Here is a 15,860-nt window from a genome sequence, read left to right as displayed (position 1 = left end):
CTCCTTACTATATCACAACCCTTCCTGACTTTGAACTCCATTAAATCGCCCCTTACACTTCTGCAGAGGAAACAACCCCAGCTTCCCCAGTACTTCCCCAGAACTGAAGTCTTTTATCCAGTAAACCTCCACATCCTCTCCAAGGCCTGTCACCTCATGTGGAACTCGAGGTTGGGGGCTTTGTAGGTAGGGCCAAACCTGGTTAAGACAGCCTGCTTGGTTTTATCTCCTTTGCATCTGCTTTGCATTTACTATCACCAAGAGCTCTAGGATTTTTTTTCCCAACTCTTCCCACTGCATTTGAAGATTAGTGCACACGCACTTCTACCTAAGTTCCAAACTCCTTCCACAGGCTTTTCCTGGATGTTCTTTCCTCTGTGTGATCCTGTGCTTGACATTTTTTGGTATGTTACTGTGTGTACAGGGAAAGGTTCAGTAGGTTAGGACTTTATTCCCTGGAGTGCAGGGGAATGAGGAGAGATATATAAGATCTACCAGTATACAAACTTGAGGGATGTGGATAGGGTAAATGCATGCAGGCTTTTTTTGGTGAGGCTAGAACTAGAGGACGTGAGTTTAGGGTGAAAGGTGAATTATTTAAGGGGAATCTTAGTGGACAGGCACAGTAGTGTAGCGGTTAGCGTAACGCTTTACAGCACCAGTGACCCAGGTTCAATTCCGGCTGCTGTCTGTAAAGAGTTTGTACGTTCTCCCCGTGTCTGCGTGGGTTTCCTCCGGGTGTTCCGGTTTCCTCCCACATTCCAAAGACATACGGATTAGGAAGTTGTGGGCATGCCATGTTGGCACTGGAAGCGTGGAAACACTTGCGGGCTGTCCCCAGAACACTCTATACAAAAAGATGTATTTCACTGTGTGTTTCGATGTACATGTGACCAATAAAGATATCATCATCTTCACTCAGAGGACGGTGCAAGTGTGGAATGAGCTGCCAGCGGAAGTGGTAGATGCAGGTTCAATTGTAACATTTAAGAGAAGTTTGGGTAGGTGCATAGGGAGGGGCTTAGTGCAAGTAGATGGGACTAGGCAGATCAGGTCAACATGGACTAGATGGGCTGAAGGGCCTGTTTCAGTGCTGTAGTACTCTACGACTCTAAACCTAGTATGCTGTCTATAAAGCTACTTAAAATCTGTCAAAATGAGAGAACAACTGAAGCTTTTACCCAGGCATCTTGCCCCTACTGATATTGTGTCCAGCAGCAGATGCTGCAGTGTAAGTATCCAACCTGCAAATGCTTTTTTTGTTCAAGCTTTGAATGCTCGGAACAGTTTGATCTTCCTTGTGCAACATAACTGCTTTTTCTATGAACACAAAGCACATTGAGACACACAAAGGAAGTGAGATTTTTTCCACTACTCCATGAGCTTAGAGAGTTTTGGAAGTGAAAGGTCAGTGAATCACTTTCTGTTTCCTGAGACATCCAAAGCTTTGAGCAGGTGCTACAGTGCCCTGCCGGGATAAATAGGGCCCGTCAAATCAGCGAGAAAAATGTGCTAGGAAAATGGTCTCATTGTTTTCCTGATAATTGGCCAGATTTTCAAAGTCAAACATCACTGGTGATAACTCTGTAAACAGCAGACCTTTTATTGGTTTATTATTGTCACTTGTACCGAGGTACAGTGAAAAACTTGTCTTACAAACCGATCTTACAGGTCAATTCATTACACAGTGCAGTTACATCAAGTTAGTACAGAGTGCATTGATGTAGTACAGGTAAAAAAAACAATAACAGTACAGAGTAAAGTGTCACAGCTACAGCAAAAGTGCAGTGCAATAAGGTGCAAGGTAACAACAAGGTAGATCATGAGGTCATGATTTAAAGGGGTTAGTTAGTGGGCAATCAACTCACCACAGAAAATGAGTGTTACTATTATAGTTAAAGCTATCCTTTCCCACCCAAACAAAATTACTTTGCCCAAGTATGATCTACTCTGTACGTAAGGAATCCACTGCAGCAAGTTTAATGTGTCCCAAGCTGTGACAGTACTTGGTGCTGTGCTCCATGAGGAGCTGAGGAAGAGAGGTTTATGGAGGTAATTTGAGAATTTGGGACCCATGCAGCTAAATTTAGGGATGAGGAATTGGAGGAATGCAGAGATCTTGGAGAGTTGCAGATTCTGCAAAGGGTGATATAAGACGATGGAAGAATTTGTAAACGAGGAGAGATTTGAGATTAAACTATTTGGTCAGCAAACTCGGTGGGTGACAGGAGGATGGACCTTGGTGGGTCCATCCTCCATGTGGGTAACAGATTGTGAATAGGATCAGGTTCACAAAGGCTGCAAGGCGGGAGGCCAATTTGGAATAATTTAAAATGCTATTTTAATTATTGGGGAATTTTAAATGTCTTCATTTAAATATTGGTAAATTGATATTGGCCTGATTAGGGCCAGTCAACATGCTTTGTGGTTGGTCAAGTCTAACCAATCTTGTAGAGTTTTTCATGAAAGTTACCAAGAAGATCGATGAGGGAAAGGTGGTGGACGTTGTCTACACGAACTTTAGCAAGGCCTTTGTCAAAGTCCCGCACGGTAGGCTGCTCCAGAAGGTTAAGTCGCTTGACATTCAGGATGAAGCAGCCAATTGGATTCAACATTGGCTAAGTGGGAGAAGCCAGAGTGGTAGTAGATGGTTGTCTCTCTGACTGGTGTGCGCAGGGATCGATGTTGGGTCCGTTGCTATTTATCATCTATATTAATGGTTTAGATGATAATGTGGTAAACTGCATCAGCAAATTTGCAGATGACACCAAGATTGGGGATGTAGTGGACAGCGAGGAAGGCTATCAAAGCTTGCAGCGTGATCTTGACCAGCTAGGAAAACAGGCTGAAAAATGGCAGATGGAATTTAATGCAGACAAGTGTGAGGTGTTGTACTTTGGGAGGACATACCAGGGTAAGACTTACACAGTGAATGGTAGGGCTCTGAGGTGTGCGGTAGAACAAAGGGACCTGGGAATAGAGATCCATAGTTCCTTGAAAGTGGCAGATAGGGTTGTAAAGAGATTATTTGCCTTCATAAATCAGGGCATTGAGTACAGGAGTTGAGCTGTTATGTTTAAGTTGTACAAGATGTTGGAGAGGCCGAATTTAGAGCATTGTGTGCATTTCTGGTCACCTACCTACAGGAAAGATATCAATAAGCTTGAAAGGGTGCAGAGAAAATTTATAAGGATGTTACTGTGACTTGAGGACCTGAGTTATAGGGAGAGGTTGAATAGGTTAGGACTTTATTCCCTGGAGCGCAGGAGAATGAGGGGAGATCTTATCGAGGTATACAAAATGATGAGGGGTATAGATAGGGTGAATGCATGCAGGCTTTTTCCCCTCAGGTTGGGTGAGACTAGAACTAGAGGACATAGGTTTAGGGCGAAAGGTGAAATATTTAAGGGGAATCTGAGGGGAAACTTCTTCACTCAGAGGCTGGTGCGAGTGTGGAGCGAGCTACCAGCAGAAGTGGTGGATGTGGGTTCAATTAGAGAACATAGAACATAGGAAAACTACAGCACAATTCAGGCCCTTCAGCCCACAAAGCTGTGCCAAACATGTCCCTACCCTAGAAATTACTAGGCTTACCCATAGCCCTCTATTTTTCTCAGCTCCATGTACCTATCCAACAGTCTCTTAAAAGATCCTATCGTATCTGCCTCCACCACCGTTGCCGGCAGCCCATTCCACACACTCACCACTCTCTGAGTAAAAAAAACTTACGCCTGACATCTCCTCTATACCTACTCCCCAGCACCTTAAACCTATGTCCTCTTGTGGCCACCATTTCAGCCCTGGGGAAAAGCCTCTGACTGTCCACATGATCAATGCCTCTCGTCATCTTATATATAATTGTAACATTTGAGAGGCTTGGATAGGTACATGGATGGGAGGGATTTGGAGGGATATGGTCCGGGTACAGGTAGATGGGACTAGGCAGAAGATCAGGTCAGCATGGACTAGATGGGCTGAAGGGCCTAGTTCTGTGCTGTAGTGCTTTGAATATGACACTGATGATTTGAGATTATGGCAGGGTGAATCTTTATGTAGAATAGACAGAGGTAACACTCTTTACGGTCCCATATATAGGATCTGCACTATTTAACTTGTCAGGGGACTAGTATGAAATGTCTGGGAACCACAGACCTGACGAGTGGTGTCACAGTGCACAGTCTGAGGGGAGATGCATTACTGTTCCAGGAACGATGAACAAATTGGAGATAGTTAGCTCAGCGTTCGATAACCCCTGGCCTTGTTAAATTTAGCTTGAATTTTCTGTTTTGTTGTTTGTATTTTTGTTTCCTCGCCCATCAGTTTACACCCAAGCTGTTGTGTTTTCTGTCACAGTTCTTATCGTAAGTGTGAGTACACCGCTATTGCCACTTAACCATATTAAAATGTTTGTGTTACATTCTGATGCAGTTGCCTCAGCTTGAAGTAATTGCTGTTTTCTGTTGACATTGTGCATGAAGGCGCTGAGAATGGGGAGGGTATGTGGGTGTGGGCTACTGAGAATGGAGAGGGTATGTGGGTGTGGGTTGCTCTGGCTGGATTAGCAACATAGATGAGATTCTGCTGCAGACACATTTGGCTAGAAGCTTTCCCTTATCCACATTGCTGCATCTTCCCTTTCTCTGCAAGGCTCTGTGCAGCTGGAAGGATGTGGGTTCCAGCCCCTACTACAGGTACTTGAACACACAGGTTTAAACTGACACTGTAATACCAAAGGAGTGTCACACTATAGTGCTACCTTCCAGGTGAGACCTTAAACTAAAGCACGGTAGTGTAGCGGTTAGCGTAATGCTTTACAGCGCCAGTGACCCAGGTTCAATTCCTGCTGCTGTCTGTAAGGAGTTTGTACGTTCTCCCTGTGTCTGCGTGGGTTTCCTCGGGGTGCTCTGGTTTCCTCCCACATTCCAAAAAGCCGTACGGGTTAAGAAGTTGTGGGCATGTTATATTGGCGCCAGAAGCGAGGCGACACTTGTTGGCTGCCCCAGAACACTCTACGCAAAAGATGCATTTCACTGTGTGTTTCGATATACATGGGACTAATAAAGATATCTTATCTTAGCCCCATCTTTGTTCTCTCATCTTGTAGCACTACTGTCTCAGGGCAGTGTTCATCCACCAGCCAACCACATGCTCACTGTTTGTGGGAGCTTGCTAAGCTGCCACATTTCCTCTATTACCCTGGAACCTAGAACAGTACAGTACGGGAACAGGCCCTTCTGCCCACAATGTTGTGCCGAACCAATTACATTAGTAATAAAATGCCCAACTAAACTAATCCCTTCTGCCTGCACAATGTCTGTATCCTGCTGTTTCCCTCCCATTCATGTGCCTGTCAAAGAACTTTTTGAACACACCTATTGTATTTGCCTTCACCACCACCCCAGGCAGCACATTCCAGGCACCCGCTGCTCTCAGTGTAAACAAAAAACTTGACCCCTCTCACCTGAAATGCATGCCCTCTGGTATTAGACATTTCAACCCTGGGGAAAAGATGCTGGCTGTCTACTCTATCTATGCCTCTCATAAACTTAAACCTCTATCAGATCTCCCCTCAGCCTCCGCTGCTCCAGAGTGAACAACCCAGCTTTGTCCAACCTCTCCTCATAGCACATGCCCTCTAATCCAGGCAACATCTTGATAAACTTCTTCTGCACCCTCTCCAAAGCTTCGACATCCTTCCCATAATGGGATGACCAGAACTGAATGCAGTACTCCAGATGAAACCTAACTAAAGTTTTAGAAAGCTGCAGCATAAACTTCCAGACTCTTAAACTCAGTGCCTTGACCGATGAAGGCAAGCATGCTATATGCCGCCTTTACCACCCTATCAACCTGTGTAGGGAGCTATGAACTTGGAGCCCAAGATCCCTCTGCTCATCAACACTGTTAAGAGTCTTACCATTAACAGTGTACTGTCTCTTTACATTTGATCTCCCAAGGTGCAGCACTTCACATTTGGCCAGGTTAAACTCCATCTGCCGTTTCTCTGCCCATATCTGCAACTGATCTGTATCCCGCTGTATCCTTTGCCAGTCTTCTACACTATCCACAGCACCACCAATCTTCGTATCATCTGCAAATTTACTGACCCACCTATGTACATTTTCATCCAGTCATTTATATACATCACAAACAGCAGTGGTCCCAGTACGGATCACCTGTGGCTAAAATGGACACGAAGATACTGGTCAAGGCCCCAGCAATCTCATCTCTTGCCTCTCTCAATAACCTGAATTATATCCCATCAGGCCCCGGGGACATCCACCTTAATGCTCTTTAAGAGATCCAACACAATCTCCTCCTTTATCTCGAAATGCCCTAGCATTATTAGCATGCTCCACACTGATCTCCCTATCCTCCACGTCCTTGTTGGTAAATACTGATGCAAAGTACTCATTAAGGACCTCACCCACATCCTCCACTTCCAAGCACATGTTCGCTCCTTTATCCTTGAGTGGTCCTACCCGCTCCCTTGGTGTCCTCTTGCTCTTGATGTATGATGTGTAAGATGTACAATTCTGCTGCCAACACATGTTAGTGACAGACTCGAATATTCCACCTTATTGTGGCTGGCCTCCCTTTTCTCACCCCAAACCTGAGCTGTCCTAAATCCCAACAGCCCCGTATACTCTGACCCACCTTGGCTCCTTTTTGGGCAACACCCAGATTTTAAACCTATAGTTTTCAAGGCCTCTCCCCTCAGTGGGAGAGAGACGTTAGGCAGCATGGGCAGGAGAATGGAGAAGGGATATGTGCTGGTTGTTACCCTGAAGGTTCAGGCTTCAAGCCTCAGTCCAGGATATCGGCAGGGGCGGTGCTGGGGGGGGATTCGCAGTGGGAGGGGCGGCGCTAGCTGGGTTGGGGGGGGGGAGGGTGGTTACACAGCGGGAGAGGCGGTGCTGGCTGGGGTGGGGGAGGCGGGGGGCAGCACCATGGGGAGTGCCTCCCCACCCCGTGGGAGGTGTGGATTCTCGGGATCCATCGGGCAGTCACCAACCTGTCGGCAGTGGTTATGTGTAGGTTTGTGAAATGCACCATAAATCCCCACAGTGACAGGACTTGCTGTGGCAGTGCGCCAGGGACTGTCGTCTCGCGACGTGAGGGCCGGTCAAAATGCAGGCAACCAGGAAGCTTTGGTCAGTTGAGCAAACAGGAAGGGTGGCAGAAAATGCAGAGGCTGGTGATGCCCTGGCCCCCCTGGGCATCAGCCTGGCACTACCCTGTTGAAGAATCTGATCTTCATTTCTAGTTCTCTGATCTCACTGCTAAAAAATACAATTGAAACACATCAACAACTCAGTGATTTGCACTGTCTGGAGGCTGTGCCCTCCCTGGAGCCCCCCCAGCAATGCCCGCCCCCCCCCCCCCCCCCCCCCGGGCTGGTCAGGAGCCCCTCTGCTTAAAGAAGACTGATGCTGGTGGGGAGGATTTGCAGGAAGGGCAAGGTACGTGAGATGGCCTGGGTACCTAGTGGTGCCTGGTGCTCATTAACAAGCACTGGGTCTGATGGAGCAGGAGGAATCTCCCAGTCCACTAGCACGGTTTGTGTGTCCTGAAAGCAGAGTTCAAGTTTTGTGCCTGGGCTTCCAGAAGATGTGGAGGGTAACAGGATCACTTACTCAGCTCAGGGTCAGATGGTATGTTGAGTTTGGAAGTAGTCAAGTTCAGTTTTAGCCAGTGGCCAAAGTGAGGGAGAGTTGACGGTGAGAGTGGATTACTCCTCAAGTTACCCATTTTTCCTTTTGTGGTTACGAATGCGAAATAAAAACTCGTACTCGGGTTAGGGCTGTCTACATTAAACGCTGACTGCTTGCAAGATGGGCTGGAGAAGCTGACTGCTGACATCTCTCATTTCCTTTACAGTTTGGGGTGTTAATTCTTTGCTGCACTTCAGCTTACACGCTGAAAAAGTTGTGAAAAGATAACCCTGGCTTTAGTTCTTGTTGGAGCAGTTTACTTCAAGCTTGCTGGGAGCCTTGCTCTGTACTCTGAACTGTGGCAAATCTTTGGCAAACATTCTCTGTCTTGACAGAAGAAACTTGCTCTAGCTGTGCTGCAGTACTATCATTGTCATGGGTCAATGAATGTCTAGTCATTGTATCTGGTTGCATTTAAAATGTATTGCTAATATTGTCTATGTGCAGACCAGTGTTACTGCACTGGCTCAGTCTGTCATGGTACAGAACTGAAGGTGGTCATTGGACCTGTTCTGGCTCTTTGAAGGAGTTTTCCAGGCAGCTCCTGCTCTTTCCATTCAGTCCACCTATTGCAGATATTCATCCGATTTTGGGGGTTCTTGTAGAATCTGCTTCCACAGCCGTTTCAGGCAGTGAGCTCCATCTTGCAGAACGCACTGTTTAACCATTCACTTTCGATCTGGGAATTCTGGTTACCAATCCTCTGGCATAGGAAGCAGTTTCACTTGTTTTTAATACTTTTAAATTTGTTAACACCAGGCTGTTCTTAAAACAAAGAAGGTAAAGTTCTCGGATCAGTGATTCAGAGGCCTGGGCTAAAGTTCAGGTCCCATCAGGGCAGTTGAGCAATTCAACTTAATGGAATTGTTTCTGGAAAGAAAAAATTTAGTAATAGCACTGTGATGCTGGAATTATCGTAAAATTTGCATCAGGATCAGTAACGTGCTTTATGGAAGGAAGTCTGTCCTTACCAACCCAGCAGCATGTTGGATCCACACTCACCTCTGGAATGGCTGACTGTTTAAGAGGCATTTAGCCAGACACAAATAGGCAAGACATAAGGATACAGTCCTAATGTGGGCAAATGGGATTAGTGTAGATGGGTGAAAAGGTCAGCATGGACGAGGTGGGCCGAAGGGCCTGTTTCTGTGCTGTACAGCTGACTCTGTGGCCACTCAGTTGAGCCACTTGGGAATGGGCAGCAAATGCCCACCTTCCCATTGAGTCCACGTCCCAAGAATTAATTCAAGAACAACCCCAGTTTCTCTCTCTGCCTAAATGAATGTTGCTTTTCTATCTCATCTTGTGAAAGTTTAGACAGTTCCAATATACTCAGTTGTAGAATAATTAGTTTTGAAATGGTAGCAGCCTAGGTTACTGCTGAGTGAAGCAAACAGTAGCCATAGACATGGCAGATCCTTTAATCCTTAAACCACGCTCTCGTATAAAACGTGTGGCGCTGTTCTGATGGAACTGATATCATACAAAGGAAATGTTTAAAGTTTGAAGCTTCACTGTTAGGACTGCACTGACCCCTAGTGTCCAGTGGCATACACCCCCTGATCCTGTCGAATTCTCTGGATTATAGGGTTGTTATTTGAATTCTGATCTTTGATGGTGTTCCATTGCGTTGGTGTTCTGTGTGCAAGAGATGCAATTGTTACACAGATGCATAGTTCTATAAGTTCAAACAAAACTGCTGGCATGATGTACATTGGTTTACAGTTTGCAGTTCTTCCCCAAGTGTGTGTGATCTGTACTGTTAACTCCTTCCCTGAGCTGGCACCTGCCTGAACCAAACCAGACAGTGTCCGTTTATTCCTACTTTTTGTTTTCTGTCCTTAACCAATTTTCAATCCGCACCAATGTGTTACTCTGCATTAATTTTTATTCTCATAATGCATTGTGAATTGTTTGTGAAATTCCTGCAAACCTTTTGTATAATCCCTCTGATGATCACTGGTGATCATGCTCAGTGTGTTTCTTTTGTTGCTGGTTCATGACAAAATTGGGGGCTCGTCCGGGATCTGAACCCGGGACCTCTTGCACCCGAAGCGAGAATCATACCCCTAGACCGATTATCGGGTATCTCACTGATGTACCTTGCTCAGTGTGACAAAGGAATCTCACCTGCATGAATCTGCTTGGGAAATCTTTCTGGATTTTCAAAAATTACTTTTGTTCTGGATGTGGTCATCACTGCCAAGGACAGTATTTATCACCCATCTCTAATTCTCATCCTGGTGAGCCGGCACCTCGAACCACTGCAACCCTTTGGTGAGGGTGCTCCCATAGTGGGGTAGGGGGAAGAGGTATTCCAAGATCTTTCAGGAATGTTGAAGGAAGTTAAATCCTTGGTACTATCTGTGAAATCCATATGTAACAAGAAAAGAAAATTAAACTTGGTGGGGAGTTTGCCATCATTAAACTTGTACCAAGTATTCTGCCTCAAAGTCTACATCAGTACAAGATGTCACATCCTGTAGAGTGCTGTCTGTCTGAAACCAGGGCAGTCTCTGGGCAGATAATGCCACATTTCCACCAGACACACCTTTTTGTTTCTGTCCTCCCCACAGCAGCTCGCTCACCCCGAACCACCACATGTTCCATCATCCAAGTCCCACCAGGATGGGGGGTGCTGAGGAAGGGAGGAGAGGTGGATAACTTGGGCTGTTGGAAGAAGTGTAGGGGCAGGGCAGTCGGGTGGGGGGGGGGGGGGTGGTGGTTGGGATGACGGGACGTATGTGTTTGTGTCTGGCTGTGCATTTTGTTAGTGTGAGTGGTTGTGGTACAGAGTTAGTAGGTATCTGTGTGTGTTGAAGTCCACAGTGGAGCCTGCTCCCCCGCTGCCTTGTACCTCTTACCACCAGTCCTTGTGGCAGCTGGTGCATAACCACCTCCTTACGTTAAAAGAATTCATGAGTGGAAGTAAGTCTTCCGTGCACGGTGTGGTTGGAATCTTGAACACATTCCTGCCGATGTGGTGGGGGTTGACTCCACTCTGGTCTTCCAGTGGGAATTGCATAAATGTACGTGAGAAAAACTCTGCAAGGCCACAAAGGGCCGAGTGTGGAACTGCTAGGTTACTCTGGTAGTGAGTTGGCCAGACACGATGGGCTAAAAGGTCTCCTTGTGTCCTAGAGCTATTTTGATTCTATGTTCAGTTTCTAAGTAATTCTGAAACCCAGGGAGATGCCTAGAAGGAAACCATCGGAAAGTCAGCCCTTGAATCTAACCAGTCTCGCGCTCCCTAGGCCAGATCTGTCGACCAGTACAGTGATTGTTATTTGGTGATAACGTGACAATATGCTACATCTTATTCCCTGACAGTCTATCGTTTGTATTTATCACCTCATCAGTAAACGTGTAGTAAGGAGCAAGTCGAGTGGTGCAAACAGATGTATTTAACTGCTAATTCTGTATATTTGGATGCTTGTCCAGACTCTTGCATACTGGCTTTTCAATCTTACTGGAAAAAACTCTTGATTTTCATTTCACCGTTTATTGCTTTCCAGCTGCAGTTTTGAAATATGAGAACAACGTTATGAACATCAGACAGTTCAACTGTTCTCCACACCCCTACTGGTTGCCCAACTTCATGGATGTCTTCACCTGGTCCTTGCCATTTGTTGGAGAGAAAGGTTTGTAACTGTGACCCTGTGCCTGGACTGGTGATGGGACCTGTGGCTCAGTGGGTCAGACATTTGGCTCGGGAGCCCATGTCTCTGATGTAGGACTGAGGGGGCGCCGCCCCGCGGGTGGGGCGGTGCGGAGGGAGTGCCGTGTCGTGTCGTGGGAGGGGCGGACTGCCAGTGGCTCTCCCCTCCCGCCACCTGCCATGTGTCCACAGAACCCAACCTTCGGGGATTGCTTCTGTATTGTGATTTGAATTAGCCCTTTAAGTAGGCTGGATCTTGTCGGGCCAGTAGCACTGTGAGCATTGTTGTGGCAGTGAACCTCCAGTAACTGCCCGTTGATTTACCTTCTCCACTGTTCTTTTTGCATTGACTGCATCTCAGAAGTAACTTACTAAACTTTAAAACATTCTGGATTTGCACATTAGACAGCACAGATAGACAGGACTGGAACAGAACAATAACAACAATTTGCATTTGTGGGATACTTTTAACCTGGATGCCTCAATAATGAGGCAAAATTTGTCAGTGAGCCACTGCAGATATCAGGAATTTCTTTCATATTCATTCAAGGGATGTGGAAATTGTGAAAATATCCATTTCAACGCCAGGATAATAATCTAATGCTAAACATCCTCCTCAGCCAAGAGAAGGAGCAGCTTCAACTATTTAGTCTCGTTCTGCAGATAATTAGTTGTTAGAAATTTATAAATTGAAATTTCGCTCATTGGGGCCAAGATCAAAGTAGAGGGGACAGGTAGGTCTGTGGGGAGGGGACAGGTAGGTCTGTGGGGAGGGGACAGGTAGGTCTGTGGGGAGGGGACAGGTAGGTCTGTGGGGAGGGGACAGGTAGGTCAGTGGGGAGGGGCGGGTTGGTTGGAATATGTAGGTCTCCTGTTGCAAGGACAGAATTAAGTAACATACCTTTTAAACATAGTTTTGTATGCAGGTCGATGGAGATTTGAGTGCACAATTTAGAGTAAAAGAGCTTTGGCAGTTTATGGAGTGTCAAGTCACACCACTTGTCACCTTTAATGAGAACTATTACATTTAGCTGCTGTTCTGTTTTTGGAGATGCTGAGCTCAGTGGCCTTGTGAAGGAGAGACACAGACTTTCCCCAGTTAATGAATATTTTCACCTAATTAGGGAAAAATCATTGCAAAGAGAGTGCATCTCTGTGCCTGCTGAATCGTGCATCTTATCATTGCCATTAGAGAAACAATGAAGCATAGAGACTTTAGTAAAAAATATAATCCATCTGCTAGAGTTTGGGGAAACAGTATTGCCCTGCCTTGTCTGTGGCTCCCTTGCAACTTGCAGATGTGTGCTCTTCCATCTGCTTCAAGCTTGGGATTGTCGTGAGTACTGGGCTTGTAGAACAAATGTTTGTTTTGTACTAACTATTATCCTCTCCCTCTTTCTCCTAGTGACTGAGATGTTAGTCAATGTGCTCAGCATCTGCTCTGATGATGAACTCATGACCGAAGGAGACGATGGTTTTGATGGTGAGCAGTTAACTGAGTATGTTGTTACCACTGGCAAAATAAAAACAGCTTTTGCTCCGATCTCCCTCCTGCAGCTTCCTAAGCTAAAAACCAAAAACCCCTTCTGTCCCTTTTCCATCCACAGTGTTGGTCACGCCCCCCCACCTGTTTTACAACATTATTTTTTTCAAATGATTTTAATTCTCATCTTTTTTGCACTGATGTTCTAATCTCTGCACCTTATTAAATGATTTGTTTCTAACAGTCCTGCCAATTGTAAACATTTAATGAATCCACAGAATATGTAACTTTTGCCTTCGGTACCTCGATCAGTGTTGCAAATGTTGTATTATCTAATTGGAAGCTATTCTCAATATTAGTAAAGGGTTCATGGAACTGAGGCTATCCTGATGTTCCCCTGGAACCTACGAACTTGCACACAACCTACGAACCAGTCACAGAGTCATACAGCATGGAAACAGGCCCTTCAGCCCAATTGGTCCATGCCGACCAAGATTCCCATCCAAGCTAGTCCCATTTGACCGAGTTTGCCTGTCTGATGCATGCATCTGTCCAAGTGCCTTTTACATCTAGTTAATGTACCTGCCTAAACCGATTACTCTGGCAGTCCATTCCATATACTGACCACCCGCTGGTTCCTATCAAATCTCTCCCCTCTCACCTTTAAGCTGTGCCCGCTTGTTCTTGATTCCCCAGCCCTGGGAACAGGACTGTGCATATTGCCCCTATCAATGGCCCTCATGATTTTACATGTCAGAGTACATTGTACATTATAAGTTTACAGTACATACCTTTTAAAGAAACTTACATGAAAAGCTACTTTCCAAACTTTAATTGTTCTTTCACTTTATCCTCTGCAATCCCACATTGAACAGCAATGAGCTATTGTTATACGTTGCCTGCCTACAGCTACTAGTGTAAGACCCACTTGCTGTTGAGCTTTGTGGATAGACTTTGGAAGTAATTAAAGGCAAAGCAAAACTGAACTAGCATAAAAATCGAGTTCGGGGCATTGGGCTATAATATTTAATGAGCTGATTTGGACATTGCACACGGTAAAACCCCCACATTCATGGTGCATCAGGTGTTTGCCCCTTTGGGGTTGGACCACTCCCCTGCAGAAGCTCTCCTATCAGTCCCACTCCCCTATCTTTTCCCTCAGTGCAATATAACTTGCCTTTTCATTTACTTATTCAAATCTCTTTTGTAAATTTCTATTGAATTTGCTTCCACTGCCCTTTCGGGATGTTGTTTCAGATCCCAACAGCTCACTGCATAGAACCTCTCCCTCTGATCCCCTCACTCTTGTCTGCCAGTCACCAACCCTCCTGCAACTTCTTCTGAGTTTATTCTATCAAACCGTTTGTTTGCACACCTCTACTACATCTTCCCTTAACCTCCCCACTTCAACAACAGGCCCAGCTTCTCCAATCTCTGCACAGGAACTGAACTCCCTCAAACCTGGGCCATTTCAGTAACCCCTCTCCACACCCTGCCCAAGGCCTTGCCTCTTGCACAATGTGCAATGTCCAGTTGCTGCAGCATTTTGTTCATCGTTGACCTTCAGGTGGATGTTATACTCTATGCACAGGAAGGTGCATTGCATTACAAGTCTCATTAACCTTAGCTAACTTATTTTGATTGGCTAATAATCAAACTTATTTTATTTCAAGTGCCTTATTTCCATCAACTTTTTTTATTTCCTTATCTAATTTGTTTCTTTTCTATTTCCACAGAATTTGGTTTTAATGCTTTTCCATTGGTTCTGTCAGATATCTGTACCAGTGTTTTGTTCTCATTCTCCAAGCTTCCTACTGATCTTTCTATCTCTTTATTTTCTGGATTGTGTCATGAGAAGAACAGCTCATTTATGGCCAGAAGAAAGGTACAAACAAGCCACTTGTTGAAGGGCAAAGCTGGTAGACACTCTGACTCACTGTCATGTCCCCCTGCACGATTTGACACCTGTAGGACAGTGTCCTCAATCTGTACAAGTCCAATCCTTGGTCTGATTTGTTTTTGCGAGAAAGAATGATGTGTTGGAGTTGCTTCCAGCGAGTCACCTTCTGCAGTTATTGGAGAAACTTGTATAAAACCTGGAGAGGAATGGGTTGGCTGAATCTGCGCTGCTCTTCTGTCAGCCTCTCTGCTTTTAGCTTCAGTAAAGCAAATGAGCTTGTAGCTGTAGGAGGGGAATGTCTGTCCACTCTTTGCGATGAAAAGCTGGCCATTGAGTCTTGCCCAATGAATTTGCCTCGACAGCTCTTCCATCCTCATGCCTCAGTCCACTTGTTGATGTGTGCACGTTAACGATCAGTATTGGCGGGCAGGGGTGGGGTCAGAGAGGTATCAGTTCCAAACCCAACAATATCTCTGCACAGCAGTCTCATTGTCAAATGGGAAGCAGAGCAGGAACGATGCTCTTTGCCCTCATTCAGGGCTGTGGAAGCTGCGACTGTAGATCTTTGCTGCCGTCCCAGCTGTGGTTCTTCCGCTCTACAGAAGCCAGGTTTTCTACGTAGACTTTGCTAGTCCGTGCGCTTCAACTTCCTTTAACTGGCTTTAAGGTGTAGGGAAAGCCACTTTGAAATCTTTGTTAGAGAAATTAGTGTTTAGTCACCAGCACTGAAAGGGTGTGTATCAGTGCCACTGTTCGCATCCCCACATTTTGAATTTTATTGAATCGAGCTGAACTTCAGGAGTTAGGAATCAGCAGTTGCTGATGCAGTTTTCACAGAGGAAATGAATTTCTCCATAGTCTTCAGATCCTTTCACCAAGAGCTTGCATCGTAAAGGGTGGATAGGTATTTACCAAAAAATTGTAACTGAAATGAGAGCTACAATGTTCAGGAAAAACTAAACAATCTAGGCCTCTTGTCTTGGGAAGAGGGCTGAGGGATTTTCTGGTTGATTTTAACTTTACAAAGGTGTTCAGTGGGATATACGTGAATGGGAATATATCTGCTTGTGGGCAAGAGCAGCACCAGCCATCACAAATGTAAGA

The 15,860-nt window shown here is 45.5% G+C and overlaps 1 protein-coding gene across 2 annotated transcripts in view; it reads left to right on the top strand.

The window, feature by feature from the left end:
* Positions 1–15,860, top strand: part of LOC127586959 (protein phosphatase 3 catalytic subunit alpha) — a 245,546-nt gene that overhangs the window by 214,272 nt on the left and 15,414 nt on the right. For both annotated transcript variants that reach the window (XM_052045021.1, XM_052045015.1), the window contains exons 9-10: positions 11,231–11,356; positions 12,779–12,856. In XM_052045021.1, the coding sequence (XP_051900981.1) occupies positions 11,231–11,356; positions 12,779–12,856 (204 nt within the window). The remainder of the gene's footprint in view (positions 1–11,230; positions 11,357–12,778; positions 12,857–15,860) is intronic.

Source organism: Pristis pectinata, chromosome 2 (genome assembly GCF_009764475.1).
Source record: "Pristis pectinata isolate sPriPec2 chromosome 2, sPriPec2.1.pri, whole genome shotgun sequence".
Taxonomy (NCBI): Eukaryota; Metazoa; Chordata; class Chondrichthyes; order Rhinopristiformes; family Pristidae; genus Pristis; species Pristis pectinata.
Note: the sequence above shows the minus strand (reverse complement) of the source record. Positions and strands in the feature narration are given on the sequence as shown.